General features: G+C 46.0%; 1 protein-coding gene across 2 annotated transcripts in view; it reads left to right on the forward strand.

Annotated features, from left to right (window-relative positions):
* Positions 1–18,740, forward strand: part of LOC119456364 (pleckstrin homology-like domain family B member 1) — a 489,108-nt gene that overhangs the window by 453,446 nt on the left and 16,922 nt on the right. For both annotated transcript variants that reach the window (XM_037718081.2, XM_037718082.2), the window contains exons 18-19: positions 16,045–16,164; positions 18,313–18,570. In XM_037718081.2, coding sequence (XP_037574009.1) covers positions 16,045–16,164; positions 18,313–18,570 — 378 coding nt within the window. The remainder of the gene's footprint in view (positions 1–16,044; positions 16,165–18,312; positions 18,571–18,740) is intronic.

Consider the following 18,740-nt stretch of genomic DNA (forward strand, 5'->3'; position numbering starts at 1 on the left):
GCCGCAAGTTAGCATGTTTAAGAACAGTGCAGAGCAACTCAATTTTGTCTAATTCCACAAAGTTTCGCTATATAAACTAGCCCACGGCGGGGCTTCTTCGCTGTTTCTCAGTAAAGCGCACTAAATGTTTTATCGAGAAGCGCACGGCTTCAGAAATGACGGAACTTATATGGAATGGGAGATCCGCGGATATCATCGTTGTGCTCAGATAGGCTTCGGTACACGTTTTGAGTGGTGCAGTTCATGGATTTCTGGCCGTGTCCCCTTGCGATATCTGGTGTGAAAGTGTGTTTCATCATTTGAAGATATATTACAAGCTGTAGTGACATCAACACGTCATCTTAATGCGGTGGACCACTGTTCACGCTTTTCAGCCGTCTCGCACTCTCTCCCATTGATTCCATGCACCATCCGTGCACAGAAGATTGCCGAACGTGACTATCCTTCGCCATATTTACTGTGTTTGTATCCGTATATGAATGGGCGTCGCAGGAAGGCTTATGCGCCAGGCAGGCAATGAGATGAACCGCTGTCGCATCACTTCGATCAGACGCGGCGATAGAGAGAAGAAAGTCAAGCGTGGCAAATTGCGGAAACCTGCAAGGTGGAGGAAGGTTCGTGGGAGATAAAATTGTCATTCACCGGACTCTAGCACGAATCTACAAAGGAAAAAAGCTTCCCAGTTGAAAAATGTCGTCCTAGTCTGGAGAACTTTGGACCTGGACCAATGCCTTTCCGGGGCGGTCGCTCTTTGTCTCCAAAAGTCAGGCATGCAGCAGGTGTCGAGCGACCTCGGCGTTTCTGGCCTACCTCTACAGGAAGGGGCGCCTCGACGCGGCCGCGCCGACGGGAGCACACGTATCCGTAGAAGTCGTCGCACGGGTCCTTGTCGCGGTCCAGTGTGTCGCCCAGGTAGGCCTCCAGGCGCTCGCACATGGCCGCCGTCGAGCAGAGGGTTGACCCAGCCGTGGTCTCCCGCGACCCCCTGCCGTCCGAGGCCGTAGACGTCGGATGCGCGGCCGCCGCATGGAACACGGGTGCAGTGCGGTGGTGAGCCTCTCCGCCGGAGCGGGCGGCACCCGAATACTCCGGCCGATCGCCATCCTCGGCGTCTTGCACGGCGAAGGAAGGCAGTAGGAACGCCTTGCGAGCCACCATCACGCACAGGAAACAGTTGAGCGAAACGACGGTGGTGACCCCCAGGCCGACCACGAAGTTCTTTCCCGGCGTCACCACGCGCTCGCCAGTGGCCACGGTGGCCCCGTGCTCCTGCTTGCGTGCCATCCGGATCACGACTTTTCTCTCGCCTCGTCTTCCTTGTGTTGAGACTGTAAAGGCACAGTGGCGCAGTGCGCGTTTTTCTTAATACGATATCACTATACAGATCAGTATGGGCCGTCGCTGTTATATCCGAGATTAACCAATTTGGAAAAGGGAACTGTATACTTATTATGGCTGTGTCCCTATATGTCAACTTGCCACGGAACCTGTGTGTACGCACTTTCTATTACGCACAATTCCACAATTTCATATTCCATATTGTCAGCTGTGCAGAGGACGGCTTTGTAGCTGATGCAAGTAGATTTGAGTGCGTGCAATTTGGGGGCAACCTATAGGCTACACGATGTTCTTGAAAGACGTTCGTTCTGGTACGCAAGGATGACTCGCTGCACTGGAAGTTTGAGTGTACTGTGAAGCACGGCGCAAACTGCGCAAGCAAAAACCGGCGTGCGTAAAGTTCGTGATTGTTGGCTGTTTTCGGCAGTGGGTTTGTCCTTCCGCCTTTCGTGCCCTGCGAGATACAGCTATAATAAACTAAAGGCGAGTGCATCGAGTTTAAGCTCACGCCACCCACTGTACCTTTTTTTCTTTCTATATTTTCCTGGCAATACTGTGACTGGTGTACTTACTTAAATCCATGGTGATGCGATTACCCTTTCATAAGGGATCCAATTTCAATCACCGCTACGATCGCGTTTCATAGAGATTCGTTTACCGAGTAAACACCACCGCTTCGATGTTACGCTCTCCGTAAACAGTCACTTGTGTGTAGATGTGTGTATCACTTGTGTATAGATGTAAGCGTTGATATTTGTTTTCGTTCTTCGATGTGGGTGCTTACAAACCGCGGCAGGGTACTAAGAATCGAAGGCATGCTTAGGTTCAGCATTTTTCGTGTAATGCAGTATATACTGAAGGCAGCGCGAGCTCAGACTCAGGGAGGAGGCCGGGAGCTTAATTAAGTAATAATGTGATATTTGTTCGCATGTGCCGTTACGAGTTTCTAACTACGGTATATTACTGTGCAGCTGCACTGTGCTAAACTATTTCACCTGTGCAATGACGCTCGGTCGTCCACAAAAAATGTGGGCCGATCCTGGCGGTAGTGCAGAAAGGGTCCAAGCGCAATGGCACGTACTCCTGTGAACTAGCGAAGCTGAGCCTGGCTAAGTCTAGCTAAGCATGGTTGGGACTACTTGAGCTTAGTCAGTCATCGATAGCTAATCGATAATCGATCAATAATCAGTAAATTCCGGAAAATTCAGGGGATGACTTGGTAGTGCTTAGCCTAGCTAGCCCAAATACCTGGCCAATACTTTGCGATAGCCAATCAATAGCTAATCGATAATTGAACAATAACTTACGGAAAATGCTGGGGATGACTTGGTAATGCCTATAGCCTAGCCCAAAAGCGAAGACTACCTAGGTGCCCATCAGCTCCGCTGTCGCTTTAGCATTGCGCCTCCAACCCGCCGTGGTTGCTCAGTGGCTATGGTGTTGGGCTGCTGAGCACGAGGTCGCGGGATCGAATCCCGGCCACGGCGGCCGCATTTCGATGGGGGCGAAATGCGAAAACACCCCTGTACTTAGATTTAGGTGCACGTTAAAGAACCCCAGGTGGTCCAAATTTCCGGAGTCCCCCACTACGGCGTGCCTCATAATCAGATCGTGGTTTTGGCACGTAAGACCCCATAATTTACTTTTTTTTACCCGAAACTCCTAGCTTCTTCCTGTTTCTGAGCACTGAATACCATATATAAAAATTCAGAACTTATTGATTCGCCTACATCACAACGTGCTATCGTAGCCATAGAATAGGCGTTCTTCAGAGCATAACCAGCCTATCAATTATCTTGTTTATGGCTAAAAGCGATGATAATTGCAACCGCGCACGCGCCTATACCTAAATTGCGTATTGACTGACCCGAATGATACGGCGGCCGCGTTTGGATGGAGGCGAAATGCGAAAACACCCGTGTACTTAGATTTAGGTGCACGTTAAAGAACCCCAGGTGGTCCAAATTTCCGGAGTCCCCCACTATACGGCGTGCCTCATAACCAGATCGTGGTTTTGGCACGTGAGACCCCATAATTTACTTTTTTTTACCCGAATGATTTTAAATATGTTGAACAATACTGTACATGCAACTCTGCTTCGTTTATGTCTTTATTCCCACAGTAACATATTTTGGACTCTGAAAGAAATAAGCAAAATGTAAACGAATACCGCTTGAATGGGCACCTAGGTAAACGGTGACCCTTTGAATGACCTGCAACCTGACCCAAGGTTGCCTCAGGCATAATTATACGAAATTACGGTATCATGCAAGTTAATTAAGTATGTGTCGTTAACGCGAGTGCTGACAATAAAAGCCGAGCATATTGTGTTAACTCGCATTTAACTAGGTTCACTTTGCCGAAATCGGGGAGTAAACAAAAACGAGGGAGCTCACAAGTAAGTTTTCTGGGCGTTTATCATACGTTTCCGTGGTGCTAAAACAATCGCATGATGCAGTTATATGCTTTCACCATTATTCTGAATTCGCAGAAGCGTCTGAAACCGTGGTTTGCTGCATTAGATGAAACCGCACACGACACCTCGAGGTGTTGCCAATAAAATATCGACTTCATTCAAAATGACTAGGGGGAAAAAAACGCGTATGCTGCATCGAACAGGTAAGCGCCTGCCTGTTATACATACAGTAACCGCATGTGTACCAAGTGAAAGGCAGCGCAGTTGGATCTGCAGACTATAATACGGAGTGGCAGAATTGGGCAATTTGCAGACATCAGATGGGTTCGGTCGGATTCACTGCAGGCCTTTGTCCTACAGTGGACGTAAAACGTAGCGTAGTGATTACGAAACGTAGCGTGTTAAACGGGTTCGTGCAATTTTTCCACGTCCTTTCGTATCGAAATTAAAGGGCACCTTTAACGTACATGCCCTATTACAACCAACGCGATACGTGCGTGCTCTGCAATCCGAGGCGGGCCGCCTCCAGAGTCTTCAATCCGCCACAGCTGCCGCGGACCCGTGACGTCCAACGGTCGGTCGCGATGTGCGCTCCCGCGCGGCAGCGACAGAAACGACCGCCGTGCCACTCGCGCCGGCTCTGAAAGTGTCCTCTCTGCTTGCGGCACAGTTTTTCGCTCGAAAGCGCGCACGCTTGGGGCCTCCTACATTGTCGAGGACTTACTGAGCATGTGAAAACGAGGTGGCGGGATTGGTGGCTGCGCTGCTGGGAGGGATCGCTCTGCCACTGCCGGTTTCACAGTGGCCTCTTTTCACTCGAAACAAGGGTTACTGCACGGCGTTGTAGATGTAGAGCCTTGGAGTTACTGGCACGTACTAGTCATTCTCGAAGCAGCGACTGACACCCTCTTTTTTCTCTTCTTACTGCTGCCTGATAGAAATGGCACGCGCCCACGAGGGGGGAAGTGTTTGTTTGTTTGTTTGTTTGTTTGTTTGTTTGTTTGTTTGTTTGTTTGTTTGTTTGTTTGTTTGCTCCTTGGTGAAATATGCAACCCACTCTGGTGGATCGGCAAAGAATCGGGATGCATGAGGGTTCAAGAAAATACAAGTTTTGACAAGAAAGAAGAAAGTGTAACTTTTGTCTCTAATTTCTTTTATATTCATTGTTTCCAAACCGCCCAATTCTTGGCCGATCCCCCACGGTGGGTATGTGCCATTTGTACAGAGGATCATCATCATCATCATCATTGTGCATGCACTTCTTGTCTCGCACAGAGAATTGCAGAGGGCATCATAAACGTTGCTCTGGCTAAAACCGTTCGTTAGCACCAAAGAAAAGTATCACTGAAAGAGTCAAGCCAAAATTTCAGAAGGGTTCCTCCAAAACTACTTTCCCTTGAATGGCAAAACGGTGAAGTGCTAAAAAGAAATGTTCCATAGATTCACTTTCGTGGCAGAAATTACATAAAGGGGATAGGGCCAGACAAGATCTGCGACGGTAAAGGTTTAGTGGAGGGACTCGGCTGCGTAGTATACGATACTTCACTTTCCAGTGAGAGCGCCATCTGTTGTTCAATTAGAGATGGACTATAAATATTCGACGAAGGTTTTTGCAGTCACAAATTTTCTGAATCTGGCCGCAATGACCAACGCAGTCTTTGGTAAAAGGGGGATTGTCCAGGCCTCGGTTCTAGCGTGAACGGCGCCATGCTCCACGTGGCGTTGAGCTGACGTGAGCGCGTGAAGGATGAAAGCTTCGCGATGATTGGCCGTCCAGCAGCGATGGGGCGTCGTAATGCCACGCGTATACACGGGGTGTTTCAGCGAACACACTTAAAATTTTTGAAGGTTGCCTGCGGCAGACAGCACAATTCTAGTTCATGAGCTGGTTGCGCGACTGGCCGCTCGAGGCACTTCGCATGCGAGTATTCGCGGGCTTCTTTCATGCTCGGAAAAACGCTTTAATGTCTATAGCACTTATTGAGCAACAGAAAGCTGTATCGGGAGCTTTTCATGCTGCTCTACAAGTTTCTCATTGACGCTTTTCGTGTAATTATAATATTCAAGAATTTGATTAATTAAGACTCATTACGTAATTAAGTGAAATGCAAAAAATAATCTGAGTATCTCCAAGCGACGGCAAACGACATTACCTTAGTGTCGTCATTTGCATATTTTTAGATTTTGGCGCATCACAGTTGGGACACCCTGTATAATTATACTGCTAGCTTTCAAACGTTCGCCTGACTCAAGGATGACTGCTAATACGGGCCGGATGATAGCGAGGTCATTAGCGATGCTGTTTGTGACAGCGGTTGTTATTTTCGGGGCGTTGCGCGTGTTTTCGCAATGCTGCATCAGTTCGGCGTGGGCGTGCAGTGCCGCATGCCACAATTTCCGCTGCCTCGCAAAGCGAGTTGAAACTATGCGACAGTGACAGAGCTAAATATAGACTGTGTCGTTACAGGGATCGGCGACAGCGCAAGGTTCCATCTGACCTTTCTGCGGCGCTAAATAACCGCGTTTCCTGCGTTTATGTATGCAGCTGTATATATAGTCTTTGGGGAAGTCGTATATACTTCTTCGTTCAGCTTATTTCGTATGCAAGCTGTAGGTGTTTCCCGCAGTCCAGTCGCGAACATGGCAGCGCCCTTCGAGCTTTTTGCCGTGAACGTAGTGACGCAGCTACGATTGTAGTATAATTTTTTGTTTAGTTTGTTGAAAGGAGACATATGTTTGAAAATATATTTGAATTTGAGGAGAGGGAGAGAGCTTGCGTGTGTGGGGGGTGGGGCTTAGGCTCATTGTGGCACGTATCTCCCACCACTACAATCGGGAGATACATGCAAATTTTTATTGATCGAGTGATGTAACTTATTATAAGATAGGTGCCACTCTGGCCTCGGTTTGACGGGAGGACAAGGAAAAGGGAAACACGTACACATACTTCAGATTCGGTTGTCCACTCCAGCCGAACGAGCAACCTCGCCGCTAATAATAATAATAATAATAATTTATAATAGGAAGTTGAATGTGGCACGGTAAACATCCGTGTTTCAATATCCCAGAGCAGACAACTAACCTATAGTACGAACTGTCGAAATGGAACCTCGAAACGAAAATATCGAATCGATTATTTTCGAATATGCGTATACAAATAGTGCGTAATTTTCGATTCATAGTTGAAACTTGGAATATTCGCCCACCCTAGTAGTGTCCCATACTCGCATCCTTTCAAGCACGCATCGCATATGCGTATACAGCACCGCTGCGGCGGCTGGGCAGTTCTGCTTGGGAGCGCGGGGTGCAGGTTCGAGTCCATACAGCGAGAGTTACTGCTATAGGCTCCCTAAAGGGAGCGTGTACCGTAACTCTATACCTATATACCGCATCCCGGCAGGGGTGGCACAGAAAGCCCTGGCAGACGTTTGCGATCTCGCAGGATTAGAAAACAGTTTTCAGCGACGCTGTTTGCCCGACTAGAGTCCCGAAACCCCGCACCACAAAATGGCTCGGGCAAGAACTTAAAGCAACATTGATCATTTTGCACGCACACATAATTAGCTCCCACACTTGCAATTCCGCCCGTAGATTACCCAGCGGGGTTGACCGAGAAGCTGTGTTTATCAAGGAAAACTTAGGTTTTAGTTGTATCGGTGCGCTAACTTGATCCACCGGGCTGAACGATCAGACGGTACGCGGCAGTTCAGTATACTCAAACTGACGTCAGCGGCCAAGTGCTGAAGACGCCACGGTTGATCCACGGAAGATGGCAACGGAAGATGCATTTAAAGAATAAAAAGTCTGGCGCAGTCTTGCGGATGGTTGTGTGCTGGCGCCATCTTGTGCAGTGACGTAAATAATCTGTCAAGCGCAGCCTTCCAATGAACGTCACTGTCAGTTTCACGCACTGAGCTTCCACACCTAAAGTGGGTCACACGCTTGCGTAACCGCCGCAGGCGTGCGCCTCTATCTCTCAGTAGCAGAGTGCAAGGCAGCATTGTGTCTGCTGCGCTGTGGCGAAGAATGTGAACACCTTCATTTTGGCAACGGGTTGGCCCGCTTCCATGTGTATATGTATCGGGCGTGTTGGCGCGCCTCTGCCTTTTTTTCTCCCTTTCTTTGGTTCGTGCTTTCTAGTTTTCTCTTTCTTTCTTTTGCACTATTTGTTGTTGTTCTGAGCGGTGGTAAATTGGAAAGGATGCTAAAGTGTCGTGGCGAGCCTTCGCTCCATGTTCGGAACAACTTGAATGGGAGAGGGACAATCAAGAATCGCTTTCGGTCGTCGTGCCGTTAGTTTACGAGCAGCAAAGAAAAGAGTTGCGCCACAAGACGAGCAACCATTTCCACGAGACACGAAAGACTACAAACAGCCGAATTTAATCGAGTAATTGAACGTCATTCTTTGCGAAATAATAAGAAATCGAAAACAAAATCAGATAATTATGTATTGTATACGTACATTTAGCCGGCAGTCAGCGCGTTTACTGTGACAGGTGCCCATTTCGTGTCCCCGATTATTCGCGCTCTTTCAAGATAAACAAACTCGTCCATGACAAGTTTCTCAATTTTAGTACCAAGTCGGATATTTTCTCCTTAATAAAGCAAAGATAAATCATTTTGGCGCTATGACAACCCTATAACAATATCGGAACGGACGTTGATTCGCCGCCTTATAGACGGTTTGCGCGGTTTATCGCTCTGGCACGTGTATTGTCAATATGTGTTTATTGAATCGGACAGTTTTGTTTGACTCTTTCGTCCGTTTTGGTGGTCGCTCGTACGAAGGCGCCGGTGCAAAGAGCACGTGCACCGCGCTACGGATTGGATATTTATGTACGCTTTTGCTTTGTGCATGCATGACCATGACTAATAATTAAAATTAAATTATGGTATTTATCATCCCTAAGCTGCACAGCGACTTATGGGGAGCACTCTAAGGAAAGGCTCCGGATTAATTTTCACCACCTGGGGTTTCTCTCACCGTGCTCCCCAAAGCACGGTAACAAGTGTTTTTGCATTCCTCCATTTGAATTAAAGCGCCGGCATTGGGTACGGCTTCACTGAGCCACCGTTTTATATGGCTGATAGTTGTAGACGAAGTTCATTTTGTATATCGTTCACCACTACAGTGTAAATGGGGCGCAAATTATTACCTTCACGACAATGCAATATAAATTTTTGTCCGAAGACCGGTTATTTATAAACGAAGTATCATTTCGGCACCGTGACAATGTGCATCTTCTTTGACAAAATGTTCGCTTTCGAAGGGTAATAAATTTTTGTGGCTTAATTGATATACGGAAGAGGCACATTCTTGCGAAATCACTACATGCTGACTTATGGGAACCTTGTACTCGGCAACAACGTTACGTTCTTGTGCCGGTAAAACGGGGACGATTATACTTTGTATGCGCAATTCGCAGATGCTGTCACTTCAGAAAATAGAAACATGCCGGGATTACGATCGCTGAAGTTGATGTACAAGCAGCGCTCTTATGCAGGGAGAACAGGTCGCATGAACGTTATTTGCCAATTAGTGCCCACATCGGAGGTGCGGCAAATGGGAGGCCCGCTCGCGATGACGTCCTGCTGTCTGCAAACATGTCTATTGGCATTTTGTCGTAGTCATTGCTTAGTCTTCATGCGTGGTATCCACATGTTCGAGCGCAACAACCTTGAGCGATGTGTTTCCATATGGTACGGGCTTGCGCAAACATATTTGTGTGGCGGGCGAAATTTCACCCCTGCCTTGATTTTTCCACCAATAAGATAACCTCCGTTTGGTTATTTCTGCCCGCTTAAAGTCTATTTTCTCTCCACCGTCCCTAAACCCCAATGCTTTGAAAAAATCAGCCCCGTTGTATTGCAATTTCGTGCTTGAAAGTTCTGTATGTTCCCAGTGCTGATTTCGTCTACATCCCTGTTTTCCACAGACCCCTCTCTGTTTCTTTAACTTTTTTCTTAACCGCTGTTTCTCGGTTTGCACCCTTCCTGCAGTCCAAATATTTGATTGACAATTATCTGGTCAGCTTCCTGCATTTTGTGTCAACATTGCTCATGTACAAATAACTGAAAACTCTCCTTGTCCACCGCTTTTCTGCCATTTCTCTCAATCGCTCCTCAAATTCTATCTTGCTGCTGGCTTCCCTGTCCTCGAATGACGTCCATCTCATGTCACCCTGTACCCCCTGATGTTGTGTATTTCCGTGTGCTCCCAAGGGAAGCCTACCTACCCCTCGCTGCTTAACTTCCAACCTTGCTCGAACCTCTCATCTCATGCACAGGATCGCATTATCCAAAGTCAAATTAGGGACCATCACCCCTTTCCAAATCACTCTCACCACTTCGTACCTATTGCAATTCCACATGCCCTATTTTTCATCACAGCAGCTGCATTCCTGCTACCTTTAGTCGTTACATATTTTTCATGTTCCGTTAGGTACTCAGCCCAATTGTTTGTCCACACTCCAAGATATTTGGACTTATCCACTACCTCCAGTGTTATCTCCTGTATCCTATGCTCACTGCCCTGATTATTATTAAAAATCATGACTGCCGATTTGTCTTTACTAAACTTCAAACCTAAGCTATGTCCCTCTTTACCACAGATGTCCATTAATCCCTGCAAGTCTTCTTTGCTGTCAGCCATAAGTACAATGTCATCCGCGTACATCAGTTCTGGTAATGACTTTAATCCATTCTCCTTGCTTGAAAAAGGCAAGGTTGAAGCCAAGTCCGCTCCTCTCTAATTTTTTCTCTAATCCTTGTAAATACAGCATGAACAACAGAGGTGACAGAGGGCACCCTTGCCTAAGCCCCTGCTGTATCTCTATAGGCCCAGATACCTTGTTTTCCCATTTTATAAGCACCTTGTTACTTTTATAGATATCTTTTAAAAGATTACTTACTCCATCTTCCACATCTAGAGTGCCCAGTATGTCCCACAAATCCTTTTGGATTACACTGTCATAGGCTCCCTTGATATCCAGAAATGCGAGCCATATGGGCCTGTGTTCCTTTTCTGCTATTTCTATATACTGCGTCAATGAGAACAGATTATCTTCTAACCTTCTTTGTTTCCGGAACCCATTTTGTAGTTCTCCCAGCACCTCCTCGCCCTCCACCCATGCCTGCAGTCTGTCCTTTATAATCTGCATCACCACCTTGTAAACCATAATCTGTATCACCACCCTGTTATGTCGGCTTTGTCTCCCTTTCCCTTGTATATCATGCTCATCCTGCGCAGTCTCCACCCGTCGGGGGCTTTACCTTCCGTTATCGTTTTGCTCACGCCCATAACACACCCCACCACACGGCAATGGGAGGCAGCGCTGTCCAGCTCCGACTCGACGGACTAGCTCAACCTGGTCAACCGAGCGAGAAGGGCAGCTAAGGCCGCTGGACTCCTGGACTGAGGGGACCACCCACTGCAGAGCGGAGGAGCTACCTACGCTCGCGTGCTCTTTTGATAAAAGTTTATTCTCTCTCTCGGTAAATGACCGGTAAACAAGAGCAGCGTTCTTCGAAAACACCGATGAAAGCACAGCGCGTGGGGACTGCAATATTTTTCTTTCTTTTGTCCGATAGTTTCTCTCTTTTTTCACTGTCGTAAATCTCACGGGTTTGTGTACACGGGCCCTTGGTCACATTGCATCACTTGGCCGTCGTGTTGTATGTGAAACGTACGCCGTCGTGAGCGCTCTGTGCCGTCACTGGATTGTGGTACGACCAAAATGAGAACGGCGGCAATGTGTTCAGGAGGCTTGTTCTTAGCGTTGCTTGTTACGCCCTCTGAATGTGACGCTACTTTTCAGTCTACGAAGACTTTGCGTAAGGTACCTCAGTCACCCTGTGCGCGTTGCGTCGTCTTCGCGCGTCTTGCTTTTCAGCACTTTCGGGACTGCATGGCTTCCGAGACTTACGGACGACGCTGCTCTGCTTTCACGGAGGCCCTAGTAATCGCAGCGCATAGATGGCGATCGCGTTCACTGATGGCGCCACGCGTCGTGGGTGCGTTCGCGCGGGTTGCCGCCGTGGAGGGCGACTTGAGCGGGGCCCTTTCTTCCTCCGCTGATCCCATGGCAACGCGCGCCCGCTTCGCTCTGTCGACGCCACCTCCTCGCCTCGTCTAGTGTGGCCGTTCCCTGCTCCTGCAACGCTTGCAACTTCGCCAGCCGCGCCAGTACAGTCCCTTTCAATCAACCGATCCCGGGCAGAGTGAGCGACGTGCTGCGAGTTGTTTGTTGGTCGCGCGTCTGGACTCCACTGTCCCATGATCGCCGCAAAACAGCTGTGCGTGGTGCGAAGGCAGAATGTTCGGAGATCCGCACGTTTTGTACCTTTCGGTGAGTGCACGCTGCGGAGCGCCGCCTCTCATTCTGGTGGTGCACACGCGCCGCCGTAGCTGCTGCTGGTTTTATCATGCCGGCGGAGGCAACAACGCAAATAAGTCCTCTGGGAAAGTTATTTATGGAGTGGAAGAGGGGGCTGATGGGGCCACTTTTCGCGGTGATTTCTCACCTCTCCTAAACGACGTGCTTCTGCTTTCCGTGCGTGTGTTGACTCCTTTGGCGCTCGTGCCTTTTGAGTGACTCGTCGTTGTCCGCCGTGCGCGCGATATTTCGAGAACTTGACTGGCGGTATTACACTCTTTTAAAACTTAGCGCGGGGCCACGCTAGCCGTGCGACTCGTTGCGCCTAGTGAACGCGGTCATGGCCTGTGCATGTCTGCGAGTTTGGCCGGGCTTCGCACTCTTGCGCGTTTTGCCAAGCCATGTTTGAAAGCAGCCTCATGTTTACGCTTCGGTGTCTTGTGTTTTGGAGGTCGAGATGGCGTTTTGACGCCCGGCGCTTGCGCAGTCGAGCGTTTCGTTGTATTCATTACTGTCAGGCTTTGAGAAAAGAATAATATCGACTGAATGCTTGCCGAGCCCCTGCCGCACAAAAACAGCGTACGTAGCCAGTTATAAGAATTTATGTGCACTAACAGCAGGTAACAGTGTCGAGTGGTGGACCATTAGGGGCTGTTCGGTGCTGGTCATCTACATGCCTCAAGGTGCCAAGTTTTGTTCCTTTGCTGATAGCATGCAATTGCCGACTTTTCAATTTTCCCTAATCATGTACTTAGCTGTGTAAATTGCACAGTTTGTATAGCTAGCAATCGAAGTGATTACCTTTGAGTGATGGAGCAAATGTAAATGCATTTATGGAAGACCACATGGATACACTACATACCACGCTATGGACAAGGCGCATAAAATTAATTTTTGGTTGATAGTTTCTAATGACCACCGTTTGCCCAAACAGCTTGATAGACAGCTGCGCAAGAGTTTATTCAGGCTTTCCTGAATCCAAGCTGAATATAGAACTTTCAGCAGAATTTTTTGAGGTTTCTGTGTGGTATGCTGTAGTTATATAGGACCCGTTCACTAAAAGTGATGTTGGAAAGCTAGAAAGCTTACAGAAAAAAGCAGTCCGATTCATCTACAATACATATGGGCGTAGTTCTATTACTAACCTTTTATCTCGCAGCGGCTTGCCTTTTATAAGTGATAGAAATCGTGTATGTCGTTTAAAGTTCTTTTTCCAATTAATAAATGGTCACTACAACATCGACACGTCTCACATTATCACCTATACAACAGGTTACGCTACGAGACAGCGACACTCACTAGCTGTAACTCCATTCACAACACGTGTCAACTGCTTCAAGTATTCATTTTTTCCTAAAACCATAGTAGATTGGAATAAGCTGACCAATAAAACTGTAACACAGGACTCATTATCACTTTTCGAGACATATCTTTAATAAAAATCATTTTGCAGTTGCTGAGATTGTTAGTGATAGCACTGTTTCACTGTATGATTGGAAAATCGCTGAAGTAACGTTTTTATTTTTTTCGTCTTTTTTTTTCCCCCTTCTTCTGCTTGCTTGTGTTCTTGCGCTTGTTTTTGCGCTTATGTGAAGAAACTTTTGAGTGCAGTTCCCAATTTTTGTACTTATTTTGTTTTGTATGTAAACTTATTCGTGTACTATGCTGCTAAGATCTTGTTTAAGATCGCAGTATTTATAAATAAAAAAATAATTAAGACATTAGGCAAGCCAAAAGTCTAAGTGTACATATTGTCAGCAATGTTGTGTGACATTGGAATTCTCCATGTGAATTATAACTCGAAAACTTCAAGCTAAAATGAATATGTCAAGAAAGAGATGTAGGCTGAGCGACTAGTGTTCAAAACGACCACAATGGGGTCAAGCTTGGACACATTGCAGCCAGGCTTCTAAAGGAAACCAATGTTTGGTAATTGTCAACCAAGGCTCAAGGAAAAAAGTGATTATTTTGCTTTGTAATGGAATGTAAATGAGAGGAAAATTTGAAGGTAGTAGTCAAGGTTGGATGAATTTGACAAGCCTAAATGGAGCCAGCATGTGAAAAGGTGCTAGAACACCATCAAAGAACAAGGAATCCTGGTACAGTGCTCAAGTAAAATGCAGCAGTGCCAGTGGGGAGTCCTGGTGAACACCAATAAGTTTACCATTTTTAATGTATGTCCACTTTAGAGAAAAACTTATTTCAAGAGACTACACAGTCACCAACTGATTTTTAGACTTTCTGGACAAAGTCGCAAAGCTTCTCATTCATATATGATGTGTTTTGTGATTGGCTGGCATCTGCTCTTACGGACATGTCTAGTGTAAGAACTTTTTAGTGAATACAGGCCCTTCATTTTTCAGACCCACTTGGTTATTCGGACCTATGCACAGACCACCACCCAATGTATAGAACCATTGTATAACAACAACCACAATTTCAGCTGCTGTTACATGAATATTTCTTGAATAGATGTCATGAATGTTTCTGTTTGCCTGCACACAGATCATTCCAAGTGCAACTATGGAACAAGGTACTGCTCATAGCAATCCAACGAAACAAAGCCTCCAGTTTCTTTAATAAATGGTCGACACCTTCAGTAATAAAACAATTTTTACTATGTTGCATCCAATTTTAGTATTTTCTGACTCCTAGTGTAGTATTTTACAAGTTATAAAGTTGCCAGGTTTGATATGGTCATAATGTAGATTTGTGTAGCTCATCAGATTGAAGCCAACTGGCTCCTGAAGGTAATGTGTGTGCCTCAAGCATAGCAGATGCTTATGGGGGCTTCGTGATGTCGTTAGTTTCACTCTTTTATTAATCATGCACATGTGTGTCACATGCCCTGAACCATACATAAGGCAAAATAAAGGTGACTGTTTTCATGTTCTATGTTTTGTCAAGGCTTGGAAGTAGAAACATAAGTACAGGTGCAGAAATTGTGCTTGTTGGTTTTACATCATCGCCAAACACAGTGCACTATGAGAATTTATTTCTCACTGCAGGAGTGTTGAGCATGAATTGGAATGTGCACTGCTGTTTGTCTTATCTGACAACCTCGGCAATGAATGGGCAGCAATTCTGCTGATTACACATAACAAGTAAGCACATTGCATGTTCATAAGACTGCATCAAACGACAATCAACGACTGCATCAAATGCCAAGGCATATTATTTTGTTAATGTAGTACTCTTGTGGGGCCTTTGTGTGGGAGCACAGCTGCCTGCTTTACTGGCTCGCTTACGTGTGTGAAACAGTGCACTTGATTCTAAAGGAGCACTGACACATATTTTTGATTTTGTAAGAACTCTACCACATGCTGCTTGCTCATAAAAGGGTGTCACTTAGCATGTACGAACGTTAGGAAGCACTTATAAGATATTTTAATTTGATGCTAAAGTTTGTCTCAAAATGCTGCCCTGGCATCATCAACATTGTGACATCATGACAGAGAATTCACTCCGCTGATGTTGTGTAGGAATAAGGCTTGGTATGAGATTATTGCTCATAAAATGTAGACAAGAGTGCCGCACACCTGTCTTCCAGCTGCTTTTGCATGTTGCAGCGACAATAGTTACGGAGTGAGCCAATGTATGATGACATCAAGACGCAACTCCTCCTGGGTACTGAAAATGAGACTGGTTTGATAAAACAAGTAGTATTGTAGTAAATTATACAGGGCCCTCAGGTGCTCGCCAGCATTTTTTCTAGTGTTTGAAGGGTTTGGACCTTCACTTGATGCAAAAAAATGTTGACAATTCGAAAATGTCACATCAGTGTTCCTTTAAGAGTTGCTTTACAAACAACTCGGGAAATGCACATTTCTGTGCTCTATAGCACAGAGCCAGCGCAGAGTTCTAAAGCCAAGCAAACGGTCCGATATCTGAGCACTTGTCTTTTTTGCTATGCAGGTGCATCAACATGAGCGCAACTTGCAACTGAATTCCGAGGACCGTTCAGGGTTGGTGTCCCGTTCAGGTGATGACGCCATACATCACGAGATACGCCGGCGAGAAAAACAGAAGGCTCAGGTAGGCTTGCTGATTTGCTTGACAGAATTTTGTCGGATTGGTATTTTGGCCAAGTTGGACCATGGTGAACTTGTTTTAGCACTGACAGAAGCAGGCACATGAAAAGGAGCCACAGGGCACACGAAGTGCTGCTTTAACTCATTTATTTGAATAAAAAAACAGATGCCTGTATACATTACATGGTATGTTCACTTTCATAGTGCAAACTTTCCCATGTGATCAATTTCCTTGTTTGATAGAGACGGAAGACATGCCTTCCCTCGCATTACAGAATTAATTACAATATCTGCACCCACTGTGTGTAATGAAATCATCTCATTATTCTGGTCGTTCACAAACCTGGATAGAGGAGCAGGAATAATCATTAGTATCTTTCAGGAGTCATATACATTGGCGGAGGCACCAGCTAAGTTTTGAAGGGGCAAATTTGCGAGACAGCAATATGACCAGCAACACTTTAGAAAACTGAAGTGATTCTTAAGAAGTCTTAAAGGGACACTAAAGAGAAACGCAAAGTTTAGACTGATAAAGTATTATTTCGAAACTCTATTTTCGTGAATTTCACAGTAATATGTTTATTATTAAAAGAGAAAATGGAGGTTAAAGTACCATTTCTTGAATTTCATGCCAAAGCCTCAGCACTGGCACCTTTTTGTGACATCGTGGATTTCAAGTTATTAAAAGCGAAGCTTTCCTTCGTGAACCTCAACGGTTTTCGGGACCATGGCTACGGCCTGGCTGTTCTCTTGCCAAATAGACCAACCAATCGCAGCGTAGCATGTGCACTGTTGGCTTCCTTGCACCACCAGATGGTGCTCGCCTTCGCGCATCCGGGGCTGCATGGTAATGAGGAAGTAAACGCTTCTTGCGGATAGAATGGATTCGAATACTGCCTCTGAAACCATGATGCGTTCAATGCGTCCGTCGCACATGCTAGCAGTCAGCAACTCCAGTTAACAAAAGGCTTGGTATAATTTGTGTGTGTGCGTGCTTGTGTCCACGCGTGCGGTCGTGCATGTACTTGTGTTTCGACTCTTTGTGCACTCACATAAAGCTTTGCTGTAAATGATTCCAACTCGTTGGATCCGCTGCATTTTTCTTTAGTGTTTTAGCCATTTAGGACCCAGTAAATGTACTTGAATCTAGCTAAGCTTAGCCTTTGACTCTTTTAGAATGCAGTTTACTCTACTTTCACTAATAAAAATTAACTATGCTCGAGCGGACACCGCAAAATTCATGATGTCATGGCAAGCTGGTGGTCGCATTGCCACCTGTCTTTTGTTCTCACGTGTTTCCTGCTTACAAAGCCTCTTCACATGGTAAGGGTGGTTTTTTTGGTAATGTAGAGCAGTAATTTACTAATAATCGAGCAAATAAGCTTTATAAGTGGCAGTTAATTTTGTACATTGAAATGTTTAGTTTCAATGCATTTTATGCGTCATGGGCATCACTAACATCACGCTGCTGTAGAACAGTTAAAGAATTTTCTTGAGTGAGCTTGTTGAGTTCTCAAATTTGGACTTCATGCCTGATCTCTGTAAAGGAACAATTATGGGAAAATCAGTTAAATACTAAATAACTGACCAGAATGCCTGCTGTGTGTAATTACATGTACAACATTAATCACTCTATAGCCGGTAATGAGGCATGGAGTAGTCCTAAGTGTACAATTTGGAGTCTGAATTAAGCTACTCTTACAAATGCAGATGAACCTGGGATCTGAACAACTCATTGAAGTACTAGTTTCTGAATATTTCGTGTTTTAATTTATGCTGATAGTACATGCTGTTTTTTCAAATGGCCTATCATTCCACTCAGGAATGCAGGCATTGAACTTGGTCTGATGTATTGCTTGTTACATTGCGCAACTACAGCTCTAGTGTTTGTTTATTTGTTTTATAAAACTCAAATATCATATTGCTAACATGGCCTATACGCCACCACACCAATATGACATTTTGTGGTTGTCACATGAAATCAGAACATGCACAAACCTGTGACGCACTGGCAACTGTGCATAATGGCAGAGTTACAACAAACAACAGACCTAATGTGGTAGCAGTGTTAGCCACCGAAATGCTGTAACACAGCTCAATTCATAACTCTCCATTGTCCATCATGTGGCCCACTTCTGTGGTGGATGTGCAGAGGCCACTGACACGGTACCTGCCTGTGCGTGGTGCCGAGTGCGACCTGCGGCAGCATGTGGAGTCTGCGGGTCACCAGGTGGAGCTGTGCCCACATGTGCAGCTCACGTCAACCTCCTGCCGTGGCTATCTGCACAAGCTGGGAGGCAAGTGGCGCTCCTGGAAGAAGCGCTGGTTTGTCTTTGACCGCAATCGCCGGGCCCTCATGTACTTCAGCGACAAGAGTGAAAGCAAGCTGAAGGGTGGTGTGCCATTCCAGGTATGGATGCAAGCGCAAGATGTCATGATTCTGCAACATATTCATTCAACTGTGGCTTTCATTCGAGTAACATCATTTCAGTGTGACTTCCATGGCTACCTGTTGTTGTAACCATCTCCATTTATCAAAATGATATAGTAAAACATTATTCAAGGAGGGGATGCACATGA

Source organism: Dermacentor silvarum, chromosome 6, assembly GCF_013339745.2.
Source record: "Dermacentor silvarum isolate Dsil-2018 chromosome 6, BIME_Dsil_1.4, whole genome shotgun sequence".
Lineage (NCBI taxonomy): Eukaryota > Metazoa > Arthropoda > Arachnida > Ixodida > Ixodidae > Dermacentor > Dermacentor silvarum.